This window comes from Loxodonta africana, chromosome 17, assembly GCF_030014295.1.
Source record: "Loxodonta africana isolate mLoxAfr1 chromosome 17, mLoxAfr1.hap2, whole genome shotgun sequence".
Classification (NCBI taxonomy): Eukaryota; Metazoa; Chordata; class Mammalia; order Proboscidea; family Elephantidae; genus Loxodonta; species Loxodonta africana.
Window position 1 is genome coordinate 9,691,990 of NC_087358.1, and position 26,763 is coordinate 9,718,752.

Sequence of the window (26,763 nt, forward strand, 5' to 3'; positions counted from 1 at the left end):
ACCACGTAGGAAATGAATGAGGGGATGGTGGGAAAAACAGAAGGCTGAAAACTGAGCCCTGAAACATTCCATCACATGCAGGTAGGCAAATAAAGGATGATCCAGTAAAGAAGAGTGAGATGGAGCAGCCAGTCAGTTGGGAAGATAACTAAGAGAGCATGACATGCTAGAAGCCAAGTGGAGAGTTTTTCAGGAGAATGATGGACTATGTCAGATGTTCTTGAAATGAGGCTTGATATTGGTGATTTTAATAAGGACAATTTCAGTGTTTCAGTGGTGGGTATAAAAGTGAACTAGATTCAAGAGAGAATAGGAGATCAGGAAATAGAGACAGCGAGGAAGAGAGAAATAGGATCGTAGCTAGAATGGGACTTGGGGTCAAGAAAAAACTTCCAAAGCCTGAAGAGGTCACCTTTTTGTATGCTAAAGACAGTATCCATCAAAAAGACAGAAAGGGGAGCAAAATAGGAGCAAAGTTCTTGAATAGGCAAGAAGTTCTGGGATCAAATGCGTTGGTCTTACATCAGAAATAGTTCATCCATTCTAAGCAGAGGAAAAGCAGAATGTATGGGTAGAGATAAAGAAGAATAAATTTTGGGGGGGTAGAGATAAAGAAGAATAAATTTTTTTGGTGGTAACAAGGTGAAGTATTTCTCTTCCGATTGCTTTCATTTTCTCAATAAAAAAATTTCAGGCCATTGATTAAGTATTATGGTGGGAATAGGGGTTATTAGAAGTTTGAGGAGAGAGAAAATGTGAAATATTTCTTTATTCTTTTGAGAGTGAGAAAGTAAATAGATTAGTGGAGGAAGATTCCTCGTCATTGCTCAGGGCTCACTGGAGATTAACAATCATCAAATGAGGTTAGCATGGGTCATATGTTCTCTATCTGTATCCCCCTACTCACATCCAGTTGCCAAGTAAGCGGAGTTGTGTTTAACCAGGGTTCGAAATTTTCCAGGTGAACATGACTGAACTAGATCTACCTAGGTTAGGAGGAAAATTATGGTATAGGTAGAATGATGAACAATGAACTGAATGAGTCAGTGGACTGAAGGGGCTGAATACTGTTGGCCTAGTGGCGTAGTGGTTAAGTGCTACTGCTGCTAACCAAAAGGTCAGCAGTTTGAATCTGCCAGGCGCTCCTTGGAAACTCTATGGGGCAGTTCTACTCTGTCCTGTAGGGTCGCCATGAGTCGGAATCAACTCAATGGCAGTGGGTTTGGGTTTTTTTGGTTTAGTGACACTAGGATGAATGAGCTACATGGTCAGGAGGTCGTGTTCAGAGAGGGCATGATCGAATTTTAAAGATAAGGAAGGTCTAGTGCTATCCAGTACTGTAGCCACTAACCATGTGTGACGACTACATTTAAATCAGATTTTAAATTCAGTTCTTCAGTTGCATGAGCCACATCCCAAGTGATCAGTAACCATCTGTGGCTTGGGGCTACCATATTGGGCAGTGCAAGGGAGCATTCTGTCATCACAGCACCACTTGGAATCTTAAGCCCCGCTTTAGATGTACTGAAGTAGAATGTACATTTTAACAAGATACCCAGGTGATTTTTATGTACGTTAAAGTTTGGGAAGTATGACATAGAGACGTATGTCTTAGGTTGAAGGTGTAAGAAACCTATTTGTGGTTTATTTTCTGTGAATGTTGAAATGTTTTTTTGCTCTTTGACCCAGGAATACTTCTGGTATTACAGTATTTAAATGCACTGCAGGTAGTCCCCAACTTACAGGGTTCTCTTCCAATGACTCTGTCATAAGCTGGTTCTGACATAAGTCAAATACTCATTTTTTTGTTTTAGTTATTATTATTGCCTTTTTAGTGTCTTTATAAATCATAACATTGAACATCTGCAAGTGAACATCTGAGAATGATAACACCAACAAATTTTGTACTGCAACATTGTATGCGGTACGTGTTATTAATGATAAGAAAAAAAACAGACGTAAGTGTGGTTTGTTGTAGCTCAGATATGTCATAAACTGGGAACTACCTATATTACTAATTTGGTCACATGGAATTGGTATAGTGGCATAAGATAGAGTATTTTTTTTTTAAACCACGATTTTTTTTTTTTTTTATCAAGAGCACCAAAAATGGGTGAGGGGGATAATGAGTTCCCAATTTAATAAATTTTGTCATTTCATTTTCTTAAATGTTAAATTTTATTTAAATTGATGATGCTCCCTAGCATTGTATTAATTCAGTAATCCCTCTGAAAACCTTAAAGAATGAATAGCAAATTACATCTGCTCATAACAGGATTTCAAAATATTGTAACTGATCCTGGCAAAAGAGGATTCTTTTTTGAAAAACGTGGTTTCAGAAATAATAATACTTTAACAAGTATTTTGGTAAAAATTCCAATTTTATACTAACATTATATTAAAGTGGGTTTTGTAAAGAAAATGGTTCAGTTTACTTACTGTTCTCATTAGTTTTGTCATTTTTTAACTTTTGCTTTAGGGAATGGATAAGAATGCTTTTGAAAAAAAATACAATACCATTGGAGGGAATATTTTCCAAACTCACCAGTTGTTCTGTCAAGACGTGCTTAAATTGGGTCCTGGGGAAATAGGCGTTGTCAGCAATGGAAAGGTAAGTAGAGTGACACCGTGGCACTTTTCTCAGTGACACTGTGGTACAGGGATTCTGATACTCTTTTCTGTCACAACACACCTGATGCAACACACATGGCAGATGGTGCTCATATGCTGGACTCATCCAACAGGTCTCAGGGTAAATTAGACTCTGAGTTGTCCTTGTCCAGCTCACAGCACACAACCTGATACTTCGTCCCTTTCTCCTCTTCAGGGTAGCACTGAAGGCAGGTCAGGAAGAATGTCCTTCTGCAGCTAGCTTTTATTGTATTGTAGAACAAACTTGAAAACCACTGTTGTAGTAGGGTAGTGAGCACATAGTTAAATCTTTTCCTTATTGTAGCTTTTCTCTACAGTTGATTTTATTAAAGATACTTATACACTTTGATAAGCTTTTGAAGTATCAAAAGTGGTATAAATTGCCACATATAGTTTATTAATATAATCTTTAAAAAGCTATAGGAAAAACACTTTGTCCCACCATCCTAAGAAAATTTACTATTAACAGTTCATTGTTTTACCTGCCAGCCCTTTTTTCTACTGTTCATAGCCATGTCTTTGTTTTTTTAGTACATGATTATAATCATACTATATGTATCATCTTATATTCCACTTTTTTCTGAATGTATCACAAACATTTTTCTTACTGTAGACTCATCATAGATATGTACAAAATTAGTGGATGTCTTCCTATTAATTTTTTTTAGTATGATACTCTGGTCTTATTTCTTAGGAATTATTTAAATTAAGAAATTTGAATCTTTTACTTAGCTTTATTAAGAAATCAACTAATGCAATATGTTCGACATACCCCTGCTTGAATTATCAAATTTTATGTCCCTATCATCTAAAAAAAATTTTTCTTTTTTTTTTATCATCTTCAAAGTTCTAATGTACTCTTAGTGTTTTCTTATTTTCCACATTTTTGAGTTCTGTTCACTTGCATGTTTTGTTCTCATGTTAAAGAATCCTTAAAATTATGCCTACTCATTCTCTCTTATCTGAGTCAGTAAAATAAAAGAAGTTGGAGAAGAGTGGTGGACTCAGACTCCCCAAGCCTCCACAGATCACATGTATCTGATTCCAGGTCACAGCTTTTGAGCTGATTGTGTTAGTTGCTAAAGGCAGTTGACTTTAGGTTCACATGTGTACAGTGCTGTTTTACAAATGAGTGGCAAGAGTTGCCATTTATTATTATAAAAAATAGAGTAAGTTTTTATAGTGAGCTCTGTTAGATAAAAGCTCAGATACGCCATTGCTTTTTCTCTTTAACATTGTATTGGGAGGAAATAAAGTTTTTTTTAGAACAGCTTTAAAGTGTATGGTTACCTTTGGCTCTGTTGGGCATTTTGAGAAGTAATGGAAAAAAACTACACTTATGCCTGCTGTATCTAGTACCTTGCCTTTTGGTTATTAGTAAACAAAAAACCAAACCCATTGTCCTCAAGCTGATTTCAACTCATAGTGACCTTATAGGACAGAGAACTAACTGCCCCATAGGGAAGAGGAAAGAGAGAATTCAGTTCTGGATGTACTAAGAGTTCAGTGTTCAGTTCAGAATCTCCAAGTAGATTTGTTGAGTAGGGAATGGAGTATATGAGTTGAATTCAAAGGAGAGGTTGGGGCTAGAGATAGATACTAAGTTAGACTATGTTGACTTTTTGTATTGACTAATGGAAAAATGTGATTTTGTTTATCATTTTATTACAACTGTGGTTTTAATAGAAAAGTATAATGTACCTGAAATTAAGTACTGAGGTTTATGAGCTATAATTTAATACTTAGTTTTTTACTCTGTCTCAAGTTAATGCTATACAGCGTGATAATCACAATAATGGTAGCATATAATTATACTTCTGAATCAGATAGTTTAATGCTTGAAGTAATTTTAATGACATTTTAGAATAAATCTTTATTCTGGACCTGTCCAAATGTTTAATTATAGTTAGAACATATTCAAAGTTAAAATTCTTTATAAATGACCAACAACTGGGGTGCAATGATGGTTTCATAATTTCTTACTGATGTACCAGAGAATTAAAAATTTATATGTAGATAAAATCCTGCATAACGCTATAGATGTAACTCTAATGTACTATTTTAATCACACCACATACTTACAAACTGCTGAGAGACATAGGGGAGTAGGTAAAAATGGAAGGCTTCTTTTAGCCAGACAGATCTGGATAAAATTACAGTTGCACCATTAACTGTATGACCTCGGTGAGACTTGGTTCCTTCATTTGGACAATGGACATGGTAATGATTGATTTTACAGGTTGTCAGATTAAATATGCTTTTATATGCAAAGCACATAGAACTGCCGCAGACACAGAGTAAGTTTTCAGTAAATATTAACTCCTATTTTTTTCTTTTGGAGCCCTGGTGGCGCAGTGGTTAAGAGCCTGGTTAAGAGTCCGGCTAAACAAAAGGTCAGCAGCTCGAATCTGTCAGCCGCTACTTAGAAACCATATGGGGCAGTTCTCCCTGTCCTATAGGGTCGCTATGAGTCAGAATGTCCTTGACGACAGCGGGTTTTTTTTTTCCTCTAAATATTTGGAGGCTGTCATGTGAAATAGTTCGCAAATTTGTAGACTTGATTTGTGTTACCCTAGGTAAGGGTAATATAGCGTCAAGGTCAGTTGATCAAACTTAAATGGGTAGCAAGAGATGCTTAGCTCAGTATGCGGATGAACATTCTAACCGTTTTCTAAGATTCTAATGAGCAAAGGAGGTACAGGTTTCCCCCGCTGTCCAAAAGTAGAGCGTTCCTATGCTTTCATAAGCTGAAATGGCATAGAACAAGAAGAAATTACATTAATTTATATGGGGAAAATGTTTTCGCATTCCCAGACCCAAAAAATAATCTACCAAATAACATATAAAACCTTGCGAGCTCCCTTAGGCTTTTCTGATACCTTAGAACACATCTTGGAAACCCTGGTGGTGTAGTAGTTAGGGGCTACGGCTGCTAACCAAAAGGTCAGCAGTTTGAATCCACCAGGTGCTCCTTGGAAACTCTATGGGGCAGTTCTACTCTGTCCTGTAGGGTCGCTATGAGTCAGAATCAACTCGATGGCAGTGAGTATGGGTATGGGTGGAACACGCTTGCTAACAGATGCACAAAATAAAGTGAGATAAAGCACCAGTGCTCACAGACACAGTTCAGAGCTGTGGTGGCTGGATGCTGAGATGCAGAGTGTAGTTCCCTGGGAAGGAGCTTGGTGATGCCACTCTCACTGCTTGGGGTGCACACTGCCTCTTCAAAGGCTCCTTGCAAAACAAATGCTGAAGGTTATTTCCACCTTTCACCTTTTTTCGCAAAAGTGAAAATCTTCTTCGGATTTCTTTCTGTTAGCGAAAACAGGTACTAACATAGGTCTTTTGTAAAAGCTAAGGGGCATAAAGTGGACTTTGGAAAAGCAGGGGATACCTGCTACAGCACTTACTCCGTGTAATTGAAAAATCACATTTCCAAGCTGTCGAAAAGCATGTTAAGTCTTCTGCAGTTTCCCAACTCAGATGTTATGTGATTTTATGCCGTTTAATTACTGTATTCTACAGGAATGTTAGGAAACCCTGGTGGTATAGTGGTTAAGTATGTTCAACATTAAGTAGAACTCTGAGGCACAGAAGGATTAAGTTTCGCTCAGCAATTTGAGGCTATTGCTTACATAGGCAAAACAGCCAGCTCTCTGGTGAATTTACTCAATAAAAATAGCCAATCTTGTTAATCCCTTAAGGAAATAATTTAATAGTTAATTTCCTTATTCTGAGTTATCAGCAAGCTGCCTGAATCACTGATGGTGGCATTACAGTGACTATTTTTTATGTCTTTAACAGCCAGAGGTCAAAGAGATGTGGTATTTTTTTTTACTGAAGTAGGATGCCAACATCCCAGCTGATGTCACCTTTGATAGAGCAAGTGAGACAGAAAGATTAAAGAACTCTGTTCCAGTAATTTTTAGAAAATACTAACTACAGAAGCAGAAGAAGGGAAAGTGAGAAAATTTGAATGGGAAAGGAGCCATTGCCTTTTGAGCTGCAACTCAAAAAAGATTTTGGTCTTTTGACCAAGAAAATAAATTTTCTGTCTGACACATATTCTACTTGTGTCATTAAGAATAATCGTTCAGCATATGAGCTGCTTTGTAGGGGGATTATGTCGCTCTTACCGGCTACGTCAGGACTTCGTGTGCATAATGTTAAGAAGATTGCCGGTTTTGTCTTCTTCAGGGAATGCTACTACTACTAGTAGGGTGGGTGGTGGTTGTGATGGGAGAAGCATCCTGAGAAGTTAGATATGTGATGTTCTGACACCTTCCTTCTGTGGTTACTGGTTTAAAGCTAAATTAAGTGACCTTGCTATGAGCCAAACCATTTATATAATATCAATTCAAAACAAACAAAAATGTCAATTAGATGAAAATTATTTGGAATTATTATAGTACTTAATGAGATTTGTCTCTTGGTTTTTGCTCTTTTATGCCTTGTTTATATATTAGTTCATACCTACATAGTATAGACTACAACTTACAGATGAATATAAAAGAAAATTGGAGTTAAAAGATTTATGAATTATAGAAATTGCTTTCATAATTTAATTTGGAATAAAAGGTTTTAGGTTAATATTTGGAAGCATCGTGGTTTTTGTTTCCAAGTAAAGCTTCCAAATAGAAATAATGTGCTTTTTTTGGTCACCTTTGATTTTAGTGTTATGCAAATGTTATTTGTAGTATCAAAGTGAGAAAATATTTGTCTCTTGTTTTTCAGTGGATTTACTAAGTGGTAAATTTAATAGCTGCCAACGTGTAATCTCTAATCAGCTTTTTGCTAGACAAAAATATTTATTTGATGAGAAAGTGTTTATCCTAAACAATACTTTCTAGAAGATAAATGACAGTGTAACTTTTTTATTTTAAGTTCCTAGGACCTTTACGTGAAACTTTCTATGCAGAAGATTTTTACTTGTTGGAAAAAATAACTGTTAATAGTTTAGTAGAGAAGATTAAAGGCGTTGTTAAAAACATGGAAATCAACTCAAAGAAGTAAGTGTTTAAAATCAAAAGATTAATTCATTTTGGGGATTTGTCATTTTTAATGTGATTTGTTTTTTTTTAATTAGAAAATACTTGAAATATGTAGAAAAATAAAGATATAATGGAAGACATATGAGGAGAATATAAAAAAATAGTAAAAGGCACTCATGTACGCACCACCACCAAAATGCAGATGTTCATATTCTGCCTTATTTGCCTTGGATCAGAGTTCTGTCTCTGTGTCTCTGACCCATCCACCCCAATCGCTTCCCTCCTCAAGAGGTAACGTTTCCCTAAGATGGTGTACATGATCCCATGTTTGTCTTCATGCTTGGGCTTCACGTGTAAATAGCCATCATCAATATCTATTATGTTTAATGCCTTAAAATTTTTAGAGAAAAGTATACTGTAGTTCTCCTCGTGCAGTCTGTTTTTTTGTGAGGTTTATCCTGGTTCATGTATATGCTGTTGTTATTAGTTGCCATTGAGTCAAATCCCACCCCTGGAGAACTCATGTGTTAAAGGGTAGAACTACTCCATGAGGTTTTCTTCACTATAATCTTACAGAAGCAGGTGGCCAGAACTTTTCTTCCACGGTACCACTGGGTGGGTTCAGACTGCCAACCTTTATGTTAGTGGCCAAGCACAAACCGTTTGTACCACCTAAGGACCTATGTTTATGTACATACAACTAAAAAAAAACTAGATTATTAATACCTTTATCGTTTTTCATTTTATGACTAATTGCAATTTAGTTATACAGTTCCCTTCTGAGGGATAGCCAAGTTGGTTTTAGTTTTTCACTGTTAGAAAAGTACTGTCGTGGACGTGCTTTTAAGTGTCTCCTTGTGCAATGTATGAGTTTCTCTAGAGTAGAGAAGTTGTATTTTGTGGCTGTAGGGTATGCACGAGGCCCTGGTGGTGCAGTGGTTAAGTGTTTGGCTGCTAACCAAAAGACTGGCAGTTTGAAACCACCTGCTGCTCCTTGGAAACCCTGTAGGGCAGTTCTACTGTGTCCTGTAGGGTTGCTATGAGTTGGAATTGACTGGATAGCAACAAGTTTGGTTTTTTGGTTTAGGGTATGCAAAGTTGACATAAAAAAAAAAGACCCCAGTGCCAAAGTTGACATGTTCCTCCTGATTTGAGGGAGGTCAGGCTCAGACATATCCCTTTGTGCCTCACTGAGTAACTGTGAAGTCCAAAGCAGCCCCCTAGCTGCAGCACCAGATACTGCTAAGTTCTGTCCTACAAAGTAGTTGTGGCAATTTACATTCCAACTGGAAATGTATAAAAGTTCTTCTTTCCCCAAATCGTTACCAATAATTGGTATTATCAGACTTGTAGACTTGTTAATAATGTTTCCTTTTTGATAGCTGCGAAATTATATCATGTATTTGCATTTCCTTGACTTCCAGTGAAGCTGAGTATCTTCCTGTGATTATTTTCATTCTTGTTTGCTTTTCTGTAAAAGACTTGTTCATACATTTTGCTGAAGCTGAAAAACATTAAAACAAGTCCATGAGAGCCAGAGTATGACCTTGAGTATATCCTACCTGAATTTAGAGATTGTCACAAGAGTACATTTGATGCATTGAACACTAATGACCAAAGAGTTGTGGGATGACATCAAGGACGTCATACACGGAGAAAGCAAAAGGTTGTTAAAAAGACAAGAAAGACCAAAATGGATGTCAGAAGAGACTCTGAAACTTGCCGTTGAACATAGAGTAGCTAAAGAAAAGGAAGAAATGATAAAGTAAAACAGCTGAAGAGAAGATTTCAAAGGGAAGCTCTAGAAGACAGAGTAAAGTATTATAATGAAATGTGCAAAGACCTGGAGTTAGAAACCAAAAGGGAAGAACACACCATTTCTCAAGCTGAAAGATCTGAAGAAAAAATTCAAGCCTCAAGTTGCAGTTTTGAAGGATTCTATGGGCAAAATATTGAACAAAGCAGGAAACATCAAAAGAAGATGGAAGGAATACAGAGTCCCTGTACCAAAAAGAATTGGTCGACTTTTCAGCAGTTTCAGGAGGTAGCAGATGATGAAGAACTGGTATTATTGAAGGAAGAAGTCCAAGCTGCACTGAAGGCACTGGTGAAGAACAAGGCTCTAGGAATTGACAGAATGTGAATCAAGATGTTTCAACAAATGGATGCAGCACTGGAAGCGCTCACTCATTTGTGCCAAGAACTTTGGAGGACAGCTTCCTGGCCAACCAACTGGAAGAGATCCATATATGTGCCCATTCCAGAGAAAGGTGAACCAACAGAATGCAGAATTATTAAACAGTATCATTAATATCACACGCAAGTAAAATTTTGCTAAAGGTAATTCAAAAATGGTTTCAGCAGTACATTGACAGGGAACTGCCAGAAATTCAAGCGAGATTCAGAAGAGGTTATGGAATGAGGGATATGTCAGATGGGTCTTGGGTGAAAGCAGAGAATACCGAAAAGATGTTTACCTATGTTTTATTGACTATGCTTAGGCATTCGGCTGTGTGGCTCGTAACAAATTACGGGTAGCATTTCCAAGAAATGAGAATTCCAGAACGTTTTATTGTGCTCACACAGAACCTATACATAGACCAACAGGCAGTAGTTAGAACAAAACAAGGGGATACTGCGTAGCTTAATATCAGGAAAGGTGTGCGTCTGGGTTGTATCCTTTCACCATACTTACTCAATCTGTATGCTGAGCAAATACTCCAAGAAGCTGGACTGTACGAAGAAGCACACAGCATCATGATTGGAGGAAGACTCTTTAATAACCTGTGATGGGCAGATGACACAACCTTGCTTGCTGAAAGTGAAGAGGACTTGAAGCACTTGCTGATGAAGATCAAAGAATTCAGTATGGATTACACCTCAGCAAAAAGAAAACAAAAATCCTCACAACTGGACTAATAAGCAACATTGTAATAAATGGAGAAAATATTGATGTTGTCAAGGGTTTCATTTTACTTAGATCCACAGTCAACACCCATGGAAGTGGCAGTCAGGTAATCAAATGAGGTATTATATTGGACAGATCTACTGTAAAAGACCTCTTTAAGGTATTAAAAAGCAAAGATGTCACTTTGAGGACTGACGTGCACCTGATCCGTGCCATGGTATTTTCAGTTGCCTCCTGTGCTTACAAAAGCTGGACAATGAATAAGGAAAACTGAAAAAGAATTGATGTTTGAATTATGGTGTTGGCAAAGAAAATTCAACATACCATAGACTGCCAGAAAAACGAATGAACCTGTCTTAGAAGAAGAAATAAAGGAAATGCTTCTTAGAAGCAAGGATGGCAAAACTTCATCTCACGTACTTTGGACATGTTATCAGGAAGGACCAGTCCCTGGAGAAGAACATCATGCTTGGTAAAATAGAGGGTCAGCAAAAAAGAGGAAGACCCTCAATGAGATGGATTGACATAGTGGATGCAACTAGAAGTCCAAATTCAGGGCACCAGTTCTAGGGTTTCTCTCTCTGTGGGCTCTGGGGAAAGGTTCTTCGCTCCTTTCAACATCTGCGGGCCTGGCGTTCTTTGGGGATCTCCGTGTGTCTTCGTGCACCAGTCTTCCCCAGGGTCAAGGAGGCTCTCAGCGCAAGGACCCTAGGTGCAAAGGATGCACTTTGCTGTGGGCTCTTCTTTCTTGGTGGTACTGAAATTCCTCCTCTCTGCTAGCTTCTCTCTCCTTTTGTCTCTTGTAAGATAAAAGGAAATGCAGCCACACCTCAGCGAAACTCCACTTTCATGGATGAGGGCTGTGACCTCAGTAAGGGTGTTGAATTTCATCCTAATCCTGCCTCATTAACATAACAAACGTAACAGCACTCTTTAACTGTAACCCGATCCTGCCTCATTAACCACAGACAGAGATTAGGATTTACAACACAGAATCAGGATAAAATGCTTAGATTTTATTTCAGGGGCAGTGGGGAGTTTGAGGGAAGCACTGGTGGCGTAGTGGTTAAGTGCTGCGGGTGCTAACCAAGAGGTTGGCAGTTGGAATCCACTAGGCACTCCCTGGAAACTCTATGGGGCAATTTTACAGTGTCCTACAGGGTCGCTATGAGTTGGAATCGACTCAACGGCAGCGGGTTTGGTTTTGGGAAGTGTTAGAGGGTGTTGGGGGGTGGGTGATGACGTGTTCTGATTTGATTTTTTGAAAAGCCCTCTGGCCTCGGTGTGAAGGGGCTTTCTAGGGAGGCCGGGCGGCCAGGGAGGAGGCTGCTGGAATAGTCCTGGAGAATGATGATGGTGGACTGGGCTGGGGTGGTGGCAAAGAAGATAAGAAGAAAGACTTGAGTTTTATTTTAGAGGAAATTTCACAGGAGTTGTTTTTATAAGAGACATGAGATATGTGTGCTATGTGCCGGAAGCTGTTGCCTTTGCTACATCCTATTCAATCCTGAAATCATTGGGATTTCTGAACTCTATTATAACCTTATAGGACCTTACAGGACCATGGACATATATGTGGCTGGGCATTGCCTGAATGGGCATTATATGGTACATGACTGTATGGAAATCTTGGCTTCTTAACTATATTAAAAATTCTTTGGAAGTAGGTATCTTGATCATTTATTTCTTTGTTCTTCCTGCCCAGTTTTTCCCAACATGGGCCCAAATGCCTAGACACATAACAGCAAATATTTACGGACTTGAATAACTCAACAGATGTTTTTACTTTTTTTAGGACACTGTTGAGAATGCTACTTACAAATGTTTAAAGAGCATATCAGTGATAAAAAAAAAAAAAAGGATGATTTTAAAAGCAGTAGTCATCTTCAGTTTAAATTAACAAATTCAATTTAAGTGACAAGTTTGGAAGAAAAGTTCTTTTATATAAAATTCATCTAAACCACCATCTACTGGAGATATTTTAAATTCTCCTTACTGGAGGCCTTCATTGTGACATAAAGCATGGAACTTTCTCCTCCCCCAAATACTCACACATTGTTTATCTTCTTTATTTAGCATGAGTGACCTTGTTATGAAAGTTGATGCCCTCGTTTCATCTTTGCCTAAACGTGTATCTCGGTATGATGTCACATTTCTTAAAGAGAAACACAGGTAAGAAGGAAGAGTGTCTCTGAGCGTGTTTTCTCTGTCACTGCATGTTGTACTCAATTATCGTTCCATTTGTATTTATAATGTAGCAAAACCGAAAGTATAAGTAAAAGTTCTTTGTTAGAAAATAAATGTAAACTGTGGCGTTTGACATGGTTAGGAAAAGAAATTCCAGTTGTATATTCTAATAAAGGACAGTATATATATGGTATGAATTTTCGTGTAAATTATACTTAGTATGATTTGTCTTAAATTTCATACCCAAGATCATTTGAATTCTTAAGTGTTTCTCGACGATCATTATGCCTGTTGCCGTCGAGTGATTCTGACTTACAGTGACCCTATAGGACAGAGTAGAACTGCCCCATTGGGTTTCCAAGGAGCTGATGGATGATGGATTCGAGCTGCCGACCTTTTGGTTAGCTGCCAAGCTTTTAACCACTGAGCCACCTAGGTTCCTTAATTATTACAGATAATATTATTTTTATATTCTCAGTGTAGAAAAGACATAGCTAAAGAGTTACGATTAATAAAATTAGGGTTACTTATACACAGATTCATTCTGTTGTATGTAGGTTTGCTGTGAGTCAGAAGCGACTCAGTGGCACCTAATAACAACAACAAATACACGGATTTGTCTGTATATATCTTATGAAATTTCAAATAGTATTTTAGAGATGCATATCCCATATCACACAGTGTTCTGTGTGACACTACTCAGAGATGCTGATAGATGTTCTGGGGGAAAAATGTCCTCTGGTCAGGTAAGTTTAGGGAGCATGGCATCTTACATACCCCTCTGAGAGATTTTTAATGTGCCTCAATGTATTAACGGTTCTGAGGACCTGTGCGCTCAAAAGAAGAAAAAGTTCATTTTTTCTTAATCCAACACTTGGGTAACTTATTTATCTGTGGAATGCTTTTTGTTAAAAACTTGTTCTCACAGAATTTAGGTTCATGAGAACAGCCATCTGAGAAATACTTACAGCCTACTTAGAACCGGAGGAGGGGAATCGATTAGACAGTATGTCAGTAAACTATGGACGTGTTTTATGATGTCTTCGTATTCTAATCATGACTGTTATAAAACTAAATTAAGATAAAATTCTTTAACACAGACTTAAAATAACTGACATTTTCTTGTTTTCGGATTTTATGGTTGATTGAATCTTAGGTTGTTACATTTGCTATCTGAAGATACCATATATGCTTTAACAACTTGGAAATAAGAGAAATAAGTTTGACCCGAAAGTTAAGCTATAAAATCATAACATGTGAATCAGGGGAGTGAAGTGAACACTTAGCCTAACTGGAAAAATTAGGCCCAAACTAGCAACAGTTGATAATAGCCTGATTGAAAGTGTTAATTTATTTAAGAATCAATAATAATAATCAGAATTCAGTCAGAGGAGTAGATCTGCTCTGTATTTATTTATAGACACAAATGCATTGATTGACCTCCCGTGATTATGGGAGCTGGTGAAGCAGTCTCTGTTAGGCTCTCCACTTACGATGCAGGAGGTTGAAGTCCACAGGGCAGGCCGTCAAGAAGGGAAGATGGCCGGAAAGAGGGCAAGATCAATGGCAAGCTGGAACTCAGGAGCATGAGCTGAAATTCACGTCAGCTCCCATTGCTTCCGACCTTGGTATATGAGTAAGTGTCCTGCAGTAGACAGGGGCCCTCTTTCACAAGCTAAACAAACACACATGGCCCAGGAGCCAGAGAATCTGAAGGAGGATCCAAGGCAAGGTGGACCGATTGCAGACCCACCTGCTCCCTCACACCAGCGAGGTGAACCAGCAGATCAGTAACAAAATGTGTGAGCTACAAACTGATTGTGGCTCCATGTCTTCCCTACAAATCTCCCAAGAATCTATCTTGTGGCCCACCCAAACCAGAAACAGCTGGAAAGTGAATTCTCGGAAATGTAATTCATCCTAGCCAGGTTGACATATTATAAAGCTACTGCACGGACCAAGGAGAAAAGGTGCTCTGGTCCAAGGATGTGGTCTGACTGGCCCCAGTGCTGAGACGGAAATAGTAAGGGCAGTTTACCATAATCCTGTACTTGATTCCTCAGTGATTTCTGAGCCCACATTCTGTATTACAGGGCCTCATTATTTGTAAAAGTGGCTGTACTACTTTCTTGTATACTGTTACGAAGACTCCCTAAGCTCACTCAGCTCTGAAAATGATCAGTTTTAGTAGCTGTCTCTAGAAATACCATTCTTCGTTTATCGAAGAGCTGGTTCTGATTTTTTCCTATCGAGGAAAAAGATGATAATATTTTATAGGCATGGTTCAATTTCATATATAAATTTCTGCATAAATTCACATACTGTTGTGTAATTTCAGAAAATGGATAGGGCCACTTTGAGTTGGGTTTGGTTTTCTGTATATTTATTTGATTGTTTACACAGGGTTATAACTTTGACACTCCTGTGTCTTATTTGGAGCCATTTTATAATATTGGCATGGATTGAATTATGTCCCCCCAAAAATGTGTGTATTAACTTGGTTAGGCCATGATTCACAGTATTCTGTGGTTGCCCTCCATTTTATCCAGGTCACATCCCTTATCCAATGTAAAGAGAGTTTCCCTGGGGTGTGGCCTGCACCATCTTTTACCTCTTTTAAGAGATAAAAGGAAGGCAAACTAGCAGAGAGTTGGGAACCTTATAGCACCAAGAAAGAAGCACCAGGAGCAGAGCCATCCTTTAGACTCAGGGTTCCTGCACAGGGAAGCTCCTAGTGCAGGGGAACATTGACAGAGCCAGTAGAGAGAGAAAACCTTCCCCTGGAGCTGACACCCTGAATTTGGATTTCTAGCCCACTAGACTGTGAGAAAATAAACTTCTGTTTGTTGAAACCATTCATTTGTAGTACTTCTGTTAGAGCAGCACTAGATAACTAAGACATGCTAAAGAAATGTGCCAGAAGATTCAAATATTTTTGTTGCTGTAATCATAGAGTTGGTTGTTGTTAATTCATCCTAAAAAAGAGAATTTAAGTGGCTTATAAATATATTTGAATTTGACAAGATAAATTGAAAGTTTTGCCAAAGGAGAGAGAAAAGGGTAGGGGTAAATTGCTATGTATATTTTCAACAACAGAAAAATAAATTATTAAAAAATAAGTCTCAAGAAAACTTTTGGGCATAATAGCTATGTTCATTATCTTGAATGTTTTGATGGTTTGGTGGGTGTATAAGTCAGAAGTTATCAAATTGTACACTTTGAGTATGTGTAGTTTATGACAATATATCTCAACGAATCTGTAATAAAAAGCCATGGCAATTTAATATTTTTGGGACACAAAGTTTAATAGAAGTACTAAATAGTTAACTTTATCATTCTCAGATCTGAGGAAATATATCCAGCTAACACAAAAACACATTGGTTTCTGTTTTTAAATTATAATATCATGTGAGAATATATTTGCAGTTGATTATCAGAGTTTTCACTGTAATAGCATTTTTTTTTTAAAGTGTTGTTTCAGAACATTGAAAAATCATACTTTCATTTTTGGTAATTCTTTCAGTTTTATACTATTGGGCAAAACCATTAGACTCAGTTTTTCATTTTCCTGTGTTAAATAAGCTTGACTTTTTGTTAATACTGTGAGGAGCAAAGCCATTTATAAGAATGTATATAGCTAAGATCATGATTAATTAGGTAATTGCATAAGCTTAATGTATCATCTTTCATCTTATTTTCTATTTTCCTAGCATCATAAAGATAAATCCTCAAGAAGATGATATGTTCTTTGATGTCATTGCTATTGTTGATCCATTGACAAGAGAAACACAGAAGATGGCACAGCTACTAATTGTAAGAGAATATAAAATATTTTTATTTTGCAATTTATAATTAATCTTTTCAAGCCTCTTTTCAAGGACAATTAATTTTTTATTATCTGTGCTCTTGATTCTTTACCTTATCCAGTATGTTAGATTGTTATATTTCGAAGTAGAAAATGGCATGCTAGAGCTCCGCACAGGGTATCATGGCGGTACAGTGTTAGGTGTCTTCCTCATGGTGTGGAGGATGGCTTCTGGAGAAGTTCATGCTCACGCCTAATTAGCTTAAGCTTAAAGAATAGTAAGTGAAGTTAGCCAAAGAGCTGAGGTTGAGGGAAGGGGAAACATGGAGGTTGTGTTAGATAAGTGTGGCCACTGTCACAAAGGCCAAAATAACAGTGTCTTCCACAAGATTGAAGTTTATTTGCCTCATCTAACAGTCCAAGTATAAGCCATCCTGAGTTGATAAGGCAGCTCCATAGTGTGAGGGGCCCGTGCACCTTCTGTCTTATTCAGTAACCCTCATGAAGCAGCTTCTCCCTAGTGGTCTGTGATCACTTGTCCAGCTCCTAATCCTACCGTCATCTCTGTGTTTCTGCCAGCCAGAAAGGGAGAACAAGAACACTACCCCAAAGTTGAACATAGTCCATCCAGTCACCTGGCTACTCCTAGCCACAAGGGAGGCTGGAAATTATCATAAACTGGGTGGCCACGAGCCCTGCAAAAACCTGAGAATCTTTTACAAAAGAAAGTAGGGGAGAATGAGTATTGGGAGGCAGCATTCTCTCAAGAGACATTTTGTGGCTCACCATCTTCCTGAGATCTCCCAAGTTTCAAAAAAGTGTAATGTGGCTTTCACTAGTTAAATTTGGAAGGCTATCTAGTTTTTCCAATGATTTTCAAAATGTTGGGGAGTTGCCTGTTTGACATTGTTTTCAGTGCATTTTTTTAGACACATTTTTAAAAAAATATCCTCAGAAGTTGAAACTTTTTCTCCTTTAACAATTGACTTCACTTTTAGAAACCCGAAAGTAATTACATATTAAGTCTGGTAAGTTGACATAAGTGATGAAGCTGGGTGATACTGGTGTATATTCTTTCAAAATTTTAAAATGCAATTTCTCTCAGTAATTAGTTTGTACTCCCAAATCATATTGAAAAGAGGGCATTATTGCTATCTTTTATGAATATATACGTTAATTTAGACGAATGATTTTGGAAAGACCGTGATTCTAGCTGTTCAATAGATGACTAGGGCAGACGTAATTCCATAGTTGATTACATTTCCCGTTTTCCTTTAGCGTTCGTATACTTTCAGACCTGAGCTTCTTGAGACATAATGCTGTTCAGATGATTTTTTAGGAAACAGCAATCAGTAATCATATCTATAAGGAGTGAAGCAAGCATGATGCTTTGTAGCACACAGATTCCCTGTTCATGTAAAAACCTACTGCTGTCAAGTCGATTCCGACTCATAGTGATCCCGTAGGGTTTCTGAGGCTGTAAATCTCTACGGAAGTGGACTGCCACTTCCTTCTCCTGAAGAGCTGCTGGTGGTTTTGAACCGTCAGTCTTTGGGTTAGCAGCTGAGTGCTTAACCACTGCACCACCAGGGCTGCTTTTCATATACCAAAAAAAAACCAATCCTATTGATGTCGAGTCAATGCTGACTCATAGCAATCCTATAGAGTCATTACTCAGAAGAAGAATATTGCCTGTATATCAAAGATTTATGTAAAGGTAGAATTTAGAAATAAGAAATATGGAATTATTGCATTCCCGGTTACGTTAATCAGTAATAACATACTTTATTACTGAGCGACTCACCTAACATTTCTTTATAGCATAAATTAGTTTATTGGAAGAAATGAATAGTATCTCACTTAACACTTGGGGGAAAACAGTGGAACACAAACCTTCATAGCTGCGAATATGATGAGTAATAGACAGGAAATTAAAACTCAAAGCTCTTAAATCCTTAGTCAGTGTGTTTTAATTCTTTATTATTCCTGTATTCTTTCTCTTGTGCATAAATCTGTTTTTTGGTCTCCCATTACCTGTATGTATCCTTTGGTATCTATTATATTTCAAATCATCACTGATCCGTTGCCTATTTAGAGACCTGACCAGTTGCTGTTGAGTCGATTCTGACTCATATTGACCCTATAGGACAGAGTAGAACTGCCCCATACAATTTTCTAGGCTGTAATCTTTTACAAAAGCAGATTGCCACATTTTTCTCCCACGTGGCGGCTGGTAGGTTCAAACCACCAGTCTTTTGGTTAGCAGTTGAGTGCTCAACCACTGCGCCACCAAGGCTTCTTCATTTGGAGACAGAGTGTATCAAAATTAATAATTCTTCTCCTACTTCTTACGCTCCATGGAAATAAAAAGAAAAGGAAAGAATTTCGTCTGTACATAACCAAGGATTTCTTGCATCTCTTAATTAAAATTTATGGTGAATTTCCAAAAGGTTCAGGGCACCTTTGCCAATGTTGTTGTGAGGTCACCACTTTGTATTTGCAGTGTAAGGTTCAAATAATCATTTTACTTGTTCTTCAATACTAACAAAACTTAGATACTGTGGGGGAAATACCACTTTAGGCAAACAGTAGGCAGCATAACCCTGTGGCATTTAAATCAGTTATATAGATTTGATTCATACCTGTGTGATTACTTACTCTGTGACCTTGGGCAAATTACTTAATTTCTCTGTGCTTTTTTTTTTTTTTAACTGTAACAATAGCTACCTCTAAGAGATGTTATGAGAATCAAATGAGATAGGGAATGTAAAATGTTAATGCAGTGTCTGGTCCATCATAAATGCTCAGAAAATGTTTGCTGTTAATATTACTTAACATCAAATATGGGAATTTTTTTAGGTACTTGACAAGATTATCAACATGAAGGTAAAGTTGTTCATGAACTGTAAGGGTAAGCTTTCAGAAGCCCCTTTAAAGAGGTGAGTTTTCGTTTTACATAATTTCATTGAAAAAGATTTGCAAATACTAAGAGGAAAAAAAGGACCATAATTTTGAAGGTCTTACAGAATGTATTTACCTTAATTTATATCAAAATTAAAATAGCCTAACTTAGTAAATTGATCCAGCCTAATTGTAGAATTTATGCAAATTTATGTTTCTATATAGTTATTTTTGGAAATACGATTTAGGAACATGCATTTATAAATATGTAAATGTGAAATAAACTGTTTTGGGCTTAGCTGTACCTTCAGTACTTCTCTAGAGCTGAGTTATCAAAATGATCTTTTGTATTATCATATTTACTGTTCTGGGGTATTGGGATGCAGTGAGTTTAGAATAATATGTCAATGATACAGAAAATACTTATCATTATTTATAAATATTCAGGATTAATACTGTCATGCTGTTGAAATAACAGTGTCTCTCAAGCGGGGACAAAAATAATGCCCTTCTTTTTTCTGAATCAGAATCGCTATTATGGTGAGTCCCTCTTACTGATAAGAATATACACTATCCATTAGATGTGATGAGGTAGAAAAAAGGATGTGAACCAGTGGACCAGTACATAGCTTAGTGAGTCTTGTCAGTATGCTTTTCTCTGTATAATTCTGTTAGGTCACTAAACAGAAAATACATACACATGTGGAGCAGGTAGAAAAACATGACCACGTGATCATCTCAGCAGATACAGAAAAAGCATTTGGCAAAATCCAACACTCTTTCATGATAAAAACTCAACACACTGGAAGAAAAGGGAATCCTTCTATCTGATGAGGGGAATTTACAAAAATTCCACAGCTAACATCATGCCTAATGGTAAAAGACTCAGTGCTTTCCCCCTAAGATCATGAAAAAGACAAGGATGTCCACTCTCACCGCTGTTCAGCATTGTTACGGAGGTTCTAATCACACCAGTTAGGCAAGAAAATGAAATAAAAGACGTCCGGATTGAAAATGAAGAGGTAAACTATATCTGTTTGTAGGTGACATGATCTTATATATAGAAAATCATAAAGACTCCAGTAAAAAAACTATTAATGTTAATAAACAATTTCAGCAAGATTGTAGGATACAAGATCAATTTACATAAACTGATTATATTTCTATACACTCTGATGAACAGTTTGTAAATAAATTAACACAATTCCGTTTATAGAATTGTTACAAAGACTAAAATATTTGGGAATAAATTTAACAAAAGAAGCACAAAATTTTATACTCAGAAAACTACAAAACATTGTTGAAGTAAGTTAAAGATCTAAATAAATGGGAAAATATCCTGTATTCATGAATTGAAAGATGTAGTATTGTTAAGGTGGCAACACTCCTCAAATTGACCTGCAGAGTCATTGCAATGCCTATCGATATCCCAGCTGACATCTTTGTAGAAACTGACAGCAGACCCTGAAATTCACATAGAAATGAAAGGGACCTTCGGTACCCAAAATAATCTTGAGAAAGAACAAAGTTGGAAAACTCACACTTATTGATTTTGAAACCACAAAGCAATAGTAATCAAGACAATAGTGTGGTACCGGGATAAGGGTAGACATATAAATATATATATATATATATATATATATGTATGTATGTATATATAGATCAATGAAAAAGAATTGAGAGCCCAGAAATAAAGCAGTGTACATGTGGTCAACTGGTTTTCAACATGAATGCAAAGTCCATTCACTGAGAAAGATTTGTTGTATCAAAAAATGATGGTGGACAACTGGATAGCCATATGAAAAAGAATGAAACTGGACCCTTACCTCACAGCATATAGAAAAATGAATCAAAGACCTAGTGTAAGAACTAAAAATATAATACTCTTAGAAAACACAGGAGTAAATATTCATGATTTTGGAATAGGTAATGGCTTATTAGATATGATTCCAAAGGCACAGATTACAAAAGAAGAAACAGATATATTGGACTTCATCAAAATTAAATACTTCTGTGTTATCAGAGACACTATCAAGGCTATCAAGAAAGTGAAAGTATATTACCAAGAAAGCGAAAAGGAAATCCACAGACTAGGATAAAATATTTGCAAATCGTATTTGATAAGGGACTTGTATCTAGGATATATGAAGAATTCTTGTTACCAGGAGGTCTCCCCAAACCTCTGTGGGATTAGTCATTTGTATTTTCAATTTCAAGGCAGCCCAGCCAATTTTCTTAGACGGATTGCAGTTCAACCAGTCACAGGGCAGACTGCTGCCAACTAATCCTCTTATGCAGATCGCAGTTCCTTCCACCAGTCACTTGATGGGTTTTGGCCCAACCAGTCCTCTTAGGCACCTCAATAAAATGACAAATAGCCCAATTTTAAAATGGGAAAAGGATATGAACAGACATTTCTCCAATGAAGATACGCAAATAGTAAGCACATGAAAAGATGCTCTACATCATTAGTCATCAGGAAAATGCAAATCAAAATTGCAATGAGAAGATGATACCAAGAAGCAAGATGTGTTGCACACACATGTTGCCTGAAAGTTCCAAGCAACAATAAGACTGATAGGATGAGAATTCCACTCAGTGACAGCAACTGCTTCATGGGTGCTACATCCACCCAGTGTCATCAAGACAGATACACAAGACACTCACAAAAGTGTTGGCAAATGAAAGCCATTGTTATTCATAAAAACCAAACAGTAAACAATGGGAACAGATTTATGGTGGACTGGTCTTCCCCACCCTGCTACTCATGACCTACTTCATAGGAAAGGGACCATTTACATTTCAAAGGGCACTCACTTATCTTTCCCAAAAACTGATGTCCATTTTTATGTCACTGGGTAGGCATGCCGTGTCTCGCACGTCAGCAGGTACACCGTGTTTCAGGTGCTGGGTTTGCACTGCCGCTGCCTCCCTCTGAGTCTTACGGTGCTGCCCAAGCTCCACAAACTCCTGTCATGCTGCTCAGGGCTGCACGCCGTTTGCTGCTGGGCTTCTTGCCACCAGCTCTGCCTTGCTACGGGCAGATCCCCTGCACCGGGTCTCCCAGGCCTCTATACTCAGTTCTGCTGTGCTGGTTGTCTCTTTAGTCCTGCTGTCACCACTCTTGCCACTGCCATTTATCGTGGTCTTCAGTGTTACAGCCCTTGTGCACAGCTTTTTACTGGGTCTGAGAGTTTCTCAGTACGGGAACCCAGTGTCCAAAAGGCACGCTCCCCTCTAGACTCTTGTTAGCAAGAGGTTCCCCCATACCTCTGTGGGATTGGTCATTTGTATTGTCAGTTTCAGGGCAGCCCGACCAATTTTCTTAGATGGATTGCAGTTCAACCAGTCACTCAGCAGATTGGTGCCAACTAACCCTCTTCTGCAGATTGCAGTTCCATCAGTCGCTTAGTGGATTTCAGCCCAAGCAATCCTCTTAGGCAATTGCAACCCCAGGCTCAGAAAGGCCACATTAGGGAACACATTGTACCCTACATGATGATGGTATAAGCAGTTGCTTGTTCCTGCTTCCCACAACAAAAAGAGAAGAACACAAAACAACAGAAAGTGGTGGAACCAATGGTCGCAGAACTCTGAAAACCAGTTAGAAACCATCTAAGCAAACGCTGAATCAAGAAAAAGCCAACTGTCAAATGGTAGGAAAACTTTTCTCTCTGCCATGGACACTCTTCTCCCTCCCTGCCTCTGCGGCAGCAAAGGCTGTATTAGTGCTGGTGGCGCCAGCTGTGAACCAGGAACTACACTCTCTTTTGTCTCAGGAATGTGAAGCACACGCTTAGCTTTTGCTGGCAGACTGTTGTGTTTGACTTTTCATATCTGTCTCAGTGTTCCTGAAGGACTGAGGATGCTCAGTCCTCTCCATCTAGCCAGCTTTCACATTTCTATGGGACTGAGGCAGGAGAGCAGCTAGCAAGGCCCACAGTTGTGACCACCCTGAATTAAAAAAAAAAAAAAATTACCCAGGATTAATTAGTTATTGAAGCAAACAATGAGTTTCTAAAGGCTGAAGGAGAATGGCTGGTGTGTGGGTTTTTTGCAGAATTTAGAGTTTTAAAAAATACCATGTAGCTATGCAGAGTGGTGGATTAAGTCCAGCCCTTCAGTAAAACATTATTTCCCTTGAAAGAACACTTGGAACCAACTATTTTGGAACCCTGGAGCCAGATAAGACACTTAAATCAACCAGGGGCATATCGATAGAGACACAAGCTGCTGTATCTTTGTTAGATGAACCGCATGCACCAACCAGCTACCATTCCCCCGTTCAGCTTCACCGCAGTGGCATTTCTAGAGTAGCTGGCTGGTGTCAACATGGGCAGTGAGAACCTTGTCCTCTAATGATTTAGAGTTTCAGAGTTTGCATAGTTGGGTTGGTGCCCTGAGGGATGGGTGCAGACCAGTGCAGTAGTTTCAGCCCACTAGCAGGAGTGGGTGTTCCCTGCAGGCAGATCCAAAGGGCCACTGACATAAAGTCAAGTGACTGACTGACTACAGAGATAAAAGAGCTAAAACACACACTTGGCAAAAAATTAGCTTGGAAAAGTTACTAAACAGTCAGCTGAAGCCTATGTTGAGTAATAACAGCAGTCCCTGACGAATCAGTCAGATATTTTCTGTTCTCTATTGTTTTTTTACCTGAAGTACAAGGAAATCTCCTTTGAAACAGTCGTTGAGAATTGGCTCCAGAACAGAGTCCTTGATATCCACACACATTTAGGAGGGCAGTATTTACAAAAATACCTATGGGAGGTTGCTGAGCATATTGCTTATTACAGCCCCCAGTGACTGGAAATAATCATTGCAACCCCTGGTGAAGGAGAAGAATCTGAGTTCCAGAGTTACCTATGATAATATTCAGATGTCCTAGTTTCAACAGAGAATCACAAGGCATACAAAGAAACAGGAAAGAGTGGCCCAATCAAAAGAAAAATACAAAAAGACATAAATTGTTCCTGTGGAATCCTGAATAATGGGCAGGTTAGAGGACTTAAAAATAATAGTATTAAAAATTAATATTAAGTATTAAAATAATATTAAAAGAACTAAAGGAAATCAGGAAAATGATACAAGAACAAAACAAGAATTCCAGTGAAGAGGTAGAAGCTATAAAATAGAACCAAACAAATATTGGTGCCGAAAGATGCAGTAAATAAAATTAAAAATCATTGGAAGGACTCAGTAGCAAGTTTAAACTATGATCAGAAACAGAAAACGACAAGTGTTGACGAGGATGTGGAGAAATTCAAACCCTCATCCACTGCTCCTGAGATTGTTAAGTGGTACAGCTGCTATAGAAAACAATTTGGTGGTTCTTCAAAAAGTTAAGCATAAAGTTACCATCTGACCCTGCAATTCCACTTACTTTCTGGTTATCATTTGTCTTCATATTATTAGTGGTGCTAAGAACTGATAAAATGACTGAAAAATAGACCATGGTTAAATTTATAAAAGGACCAGCGAGTAAATGCAGATCATCCGTCAGTTAAACTATTGGAGTCTGCGTAAGTCAGTGTATTTTAAAGGGATTTTAATCATGTTTATTAAGGAATTATTAACAAGGCTATATAATATGCATGCTCTTAAATACAAATTACAAGCATTAGCTCTTCTCCATTATAGTGTGTTTATAGTTTGTTTTATACCTAAGACTCCCTGACTATGTCTTTAAGCCATTTTCTGTTGTAAAGTGTGTTAGAAGAAATAATAATCTCAGTTTTGGTCACAGTATTTTTATTTATGTTCTATCAACAGCTTTTACCGTTTTGTTCTGGAACCAGAACTGATGCCAGGGGGCAATGACATTCACTCTGTTGGACCAGTGGCAAAATTCCTGGATATCCCTGAATCACCCCTTCTAACCCTAAACATGATTACTCCAGAAGGCTGGTTGGTTGAAACAGTACACAGCAACTGTGACCTTGATAATATTCACTTAAAGGATGTAAGTTAGTGTGTGGGGTCACATAAAGAAAGGGGAATAGGATAAATTCTTACCAGCTGTTGTAATTACAGCCAGTGAGTGATGACAGGATGGATGCTTGCCGGAGTTCAGCCAGTGAGTGATCACAGGACAGACGCTCACCAGAGCTCAGCCAGTGAGTGATGGCAGGGTGGACACTCACCAGAGTTCGGCCAGTGCGTGATGACAGGACGGACGCTCACCAGAGCTCAGCCAGTGAGTGATCACAAGACGGACACTCACCAGAGTTCAGCCAGTGAGTGATCACAGGACGGACGCTCACCAGAATTCAGCCAGTGAGTGATCATAGGACGGACGCTCACCATAGTTCAGCCAGTGAGTGATCACAGGACGGACGCTCACCAGAACTCAGCCAGTGAGTGCTGACAGGACGGACGCTCACCAGAGTTCAGCCAGTGAGTGATCACAAGACGGACGCTCACCAGAGTTCAGCCAGTGAGTGATCACAGAACAGACGCTCACCAGAATTCAGCCAGTGAGTGATCACAGGACGGACACTGTACTAGAGTTCAGCCAGTGAGTGATCACAGGACGGATGCTCACCAGAATTTTCTTCTTTATGCTTCTAGGTGCTGATTCAATCTTTCCATTAATTCTTAAGTTTCCTTAACTTCCCAAACCAGTATCTCTGTATTTCCAGGTTTCCAGATTTGTTCAACTTTTTTATTGCTTAAGACAACTAGTTATAAAATGCTACTCTAAAATGAACGATGTAGAAATAGGGGATGGATTCCTGACAGTTTAGGGCAACATCATTAAGTATCTGTTTTGCCCTTCGTATTTTGTTTTTAACTCAGAGAGGAAGTTTCACCTCAAATTTTGTTTTGCCTCACAGCTTACAGCCAGAGAAAGCAATCCTGACTAGATTAGGGTAGAAAGCAGAAAACGAAGTTTACTCATACACTTTAGGCTGGGGACATCTCCTCACCTTGCCCCTGGCTGGTATGTCATCAGACATCTTCCCCAACTGTTGTCAGTCAGTCCACGGCACAAAGGAGAGGAGATTTTAAAATTATACTGACTCTTGTTAAACATCGAACTCAGAATGGGAAAAGAAATTCAGAAGCCACAAAAAACAAATGTTTTAGGAATGTTTACCTAGAGACTGGTATCTAGAAACTGGGTAGAAAATACTCCCTTCTCCTTATTTGTCTCCTGCTTGCCTAGCTCTGCACAGCCTCTTTCTTTAAGTGACTTTTCCTTTAAAGTCTACCATTGCCTTGGCCCAGGCATAAACATTTTACCTGGGATAATTGAGCTAAGATTGTTCTTGATGTTTGTTCTTGTGCTTCTCATATGCTACTACTTGTCTAGAGAT

The 26,763-nt window shown here is 38.2% G+C and overlaps 1 protein-coding gene across 1 annotated transcript in view; it reads left to right on the plus strand.

Moving 5' to 3' along the window:
* UGGT2 (UDP-glucose glycoprotein glucosyltransferase 2) overlaps positions 1 to 26,763 on the plus strand; it is a 186,039-nt gene that overhangs the window by 113,998 nt on the left and 45,278 nt on the right. The window contains exons 22-27 of the mRNA XM_003409644.4: positions 2,480 to 2,611; positions 7,537 to 7,661; positions 12,628 to 12,723; positions 16,449 to 16,551; positions 19,403 to 19,482; positions 25,217 to 25,406. Coding sequence (XP_003409692.1) covers positions 2,480 to 2,611; positions 7,537 to 7,661; positions 12,628 to 12,723; positions 16,449 to 16,551; positions 19,403 to 19,482; positions 25,217 to 25,406 — 726 coding nt within the window. The remainder of the gene's footprint in view (positions 1 to 2,479; positions 2,612 to 7,536; positions 7,662 to 12,627; positions 12,724 to 16,448; positions 16,552 to 19,402; positions 19,483 to 25,216; positions 25,407 to 26,763) is intronic.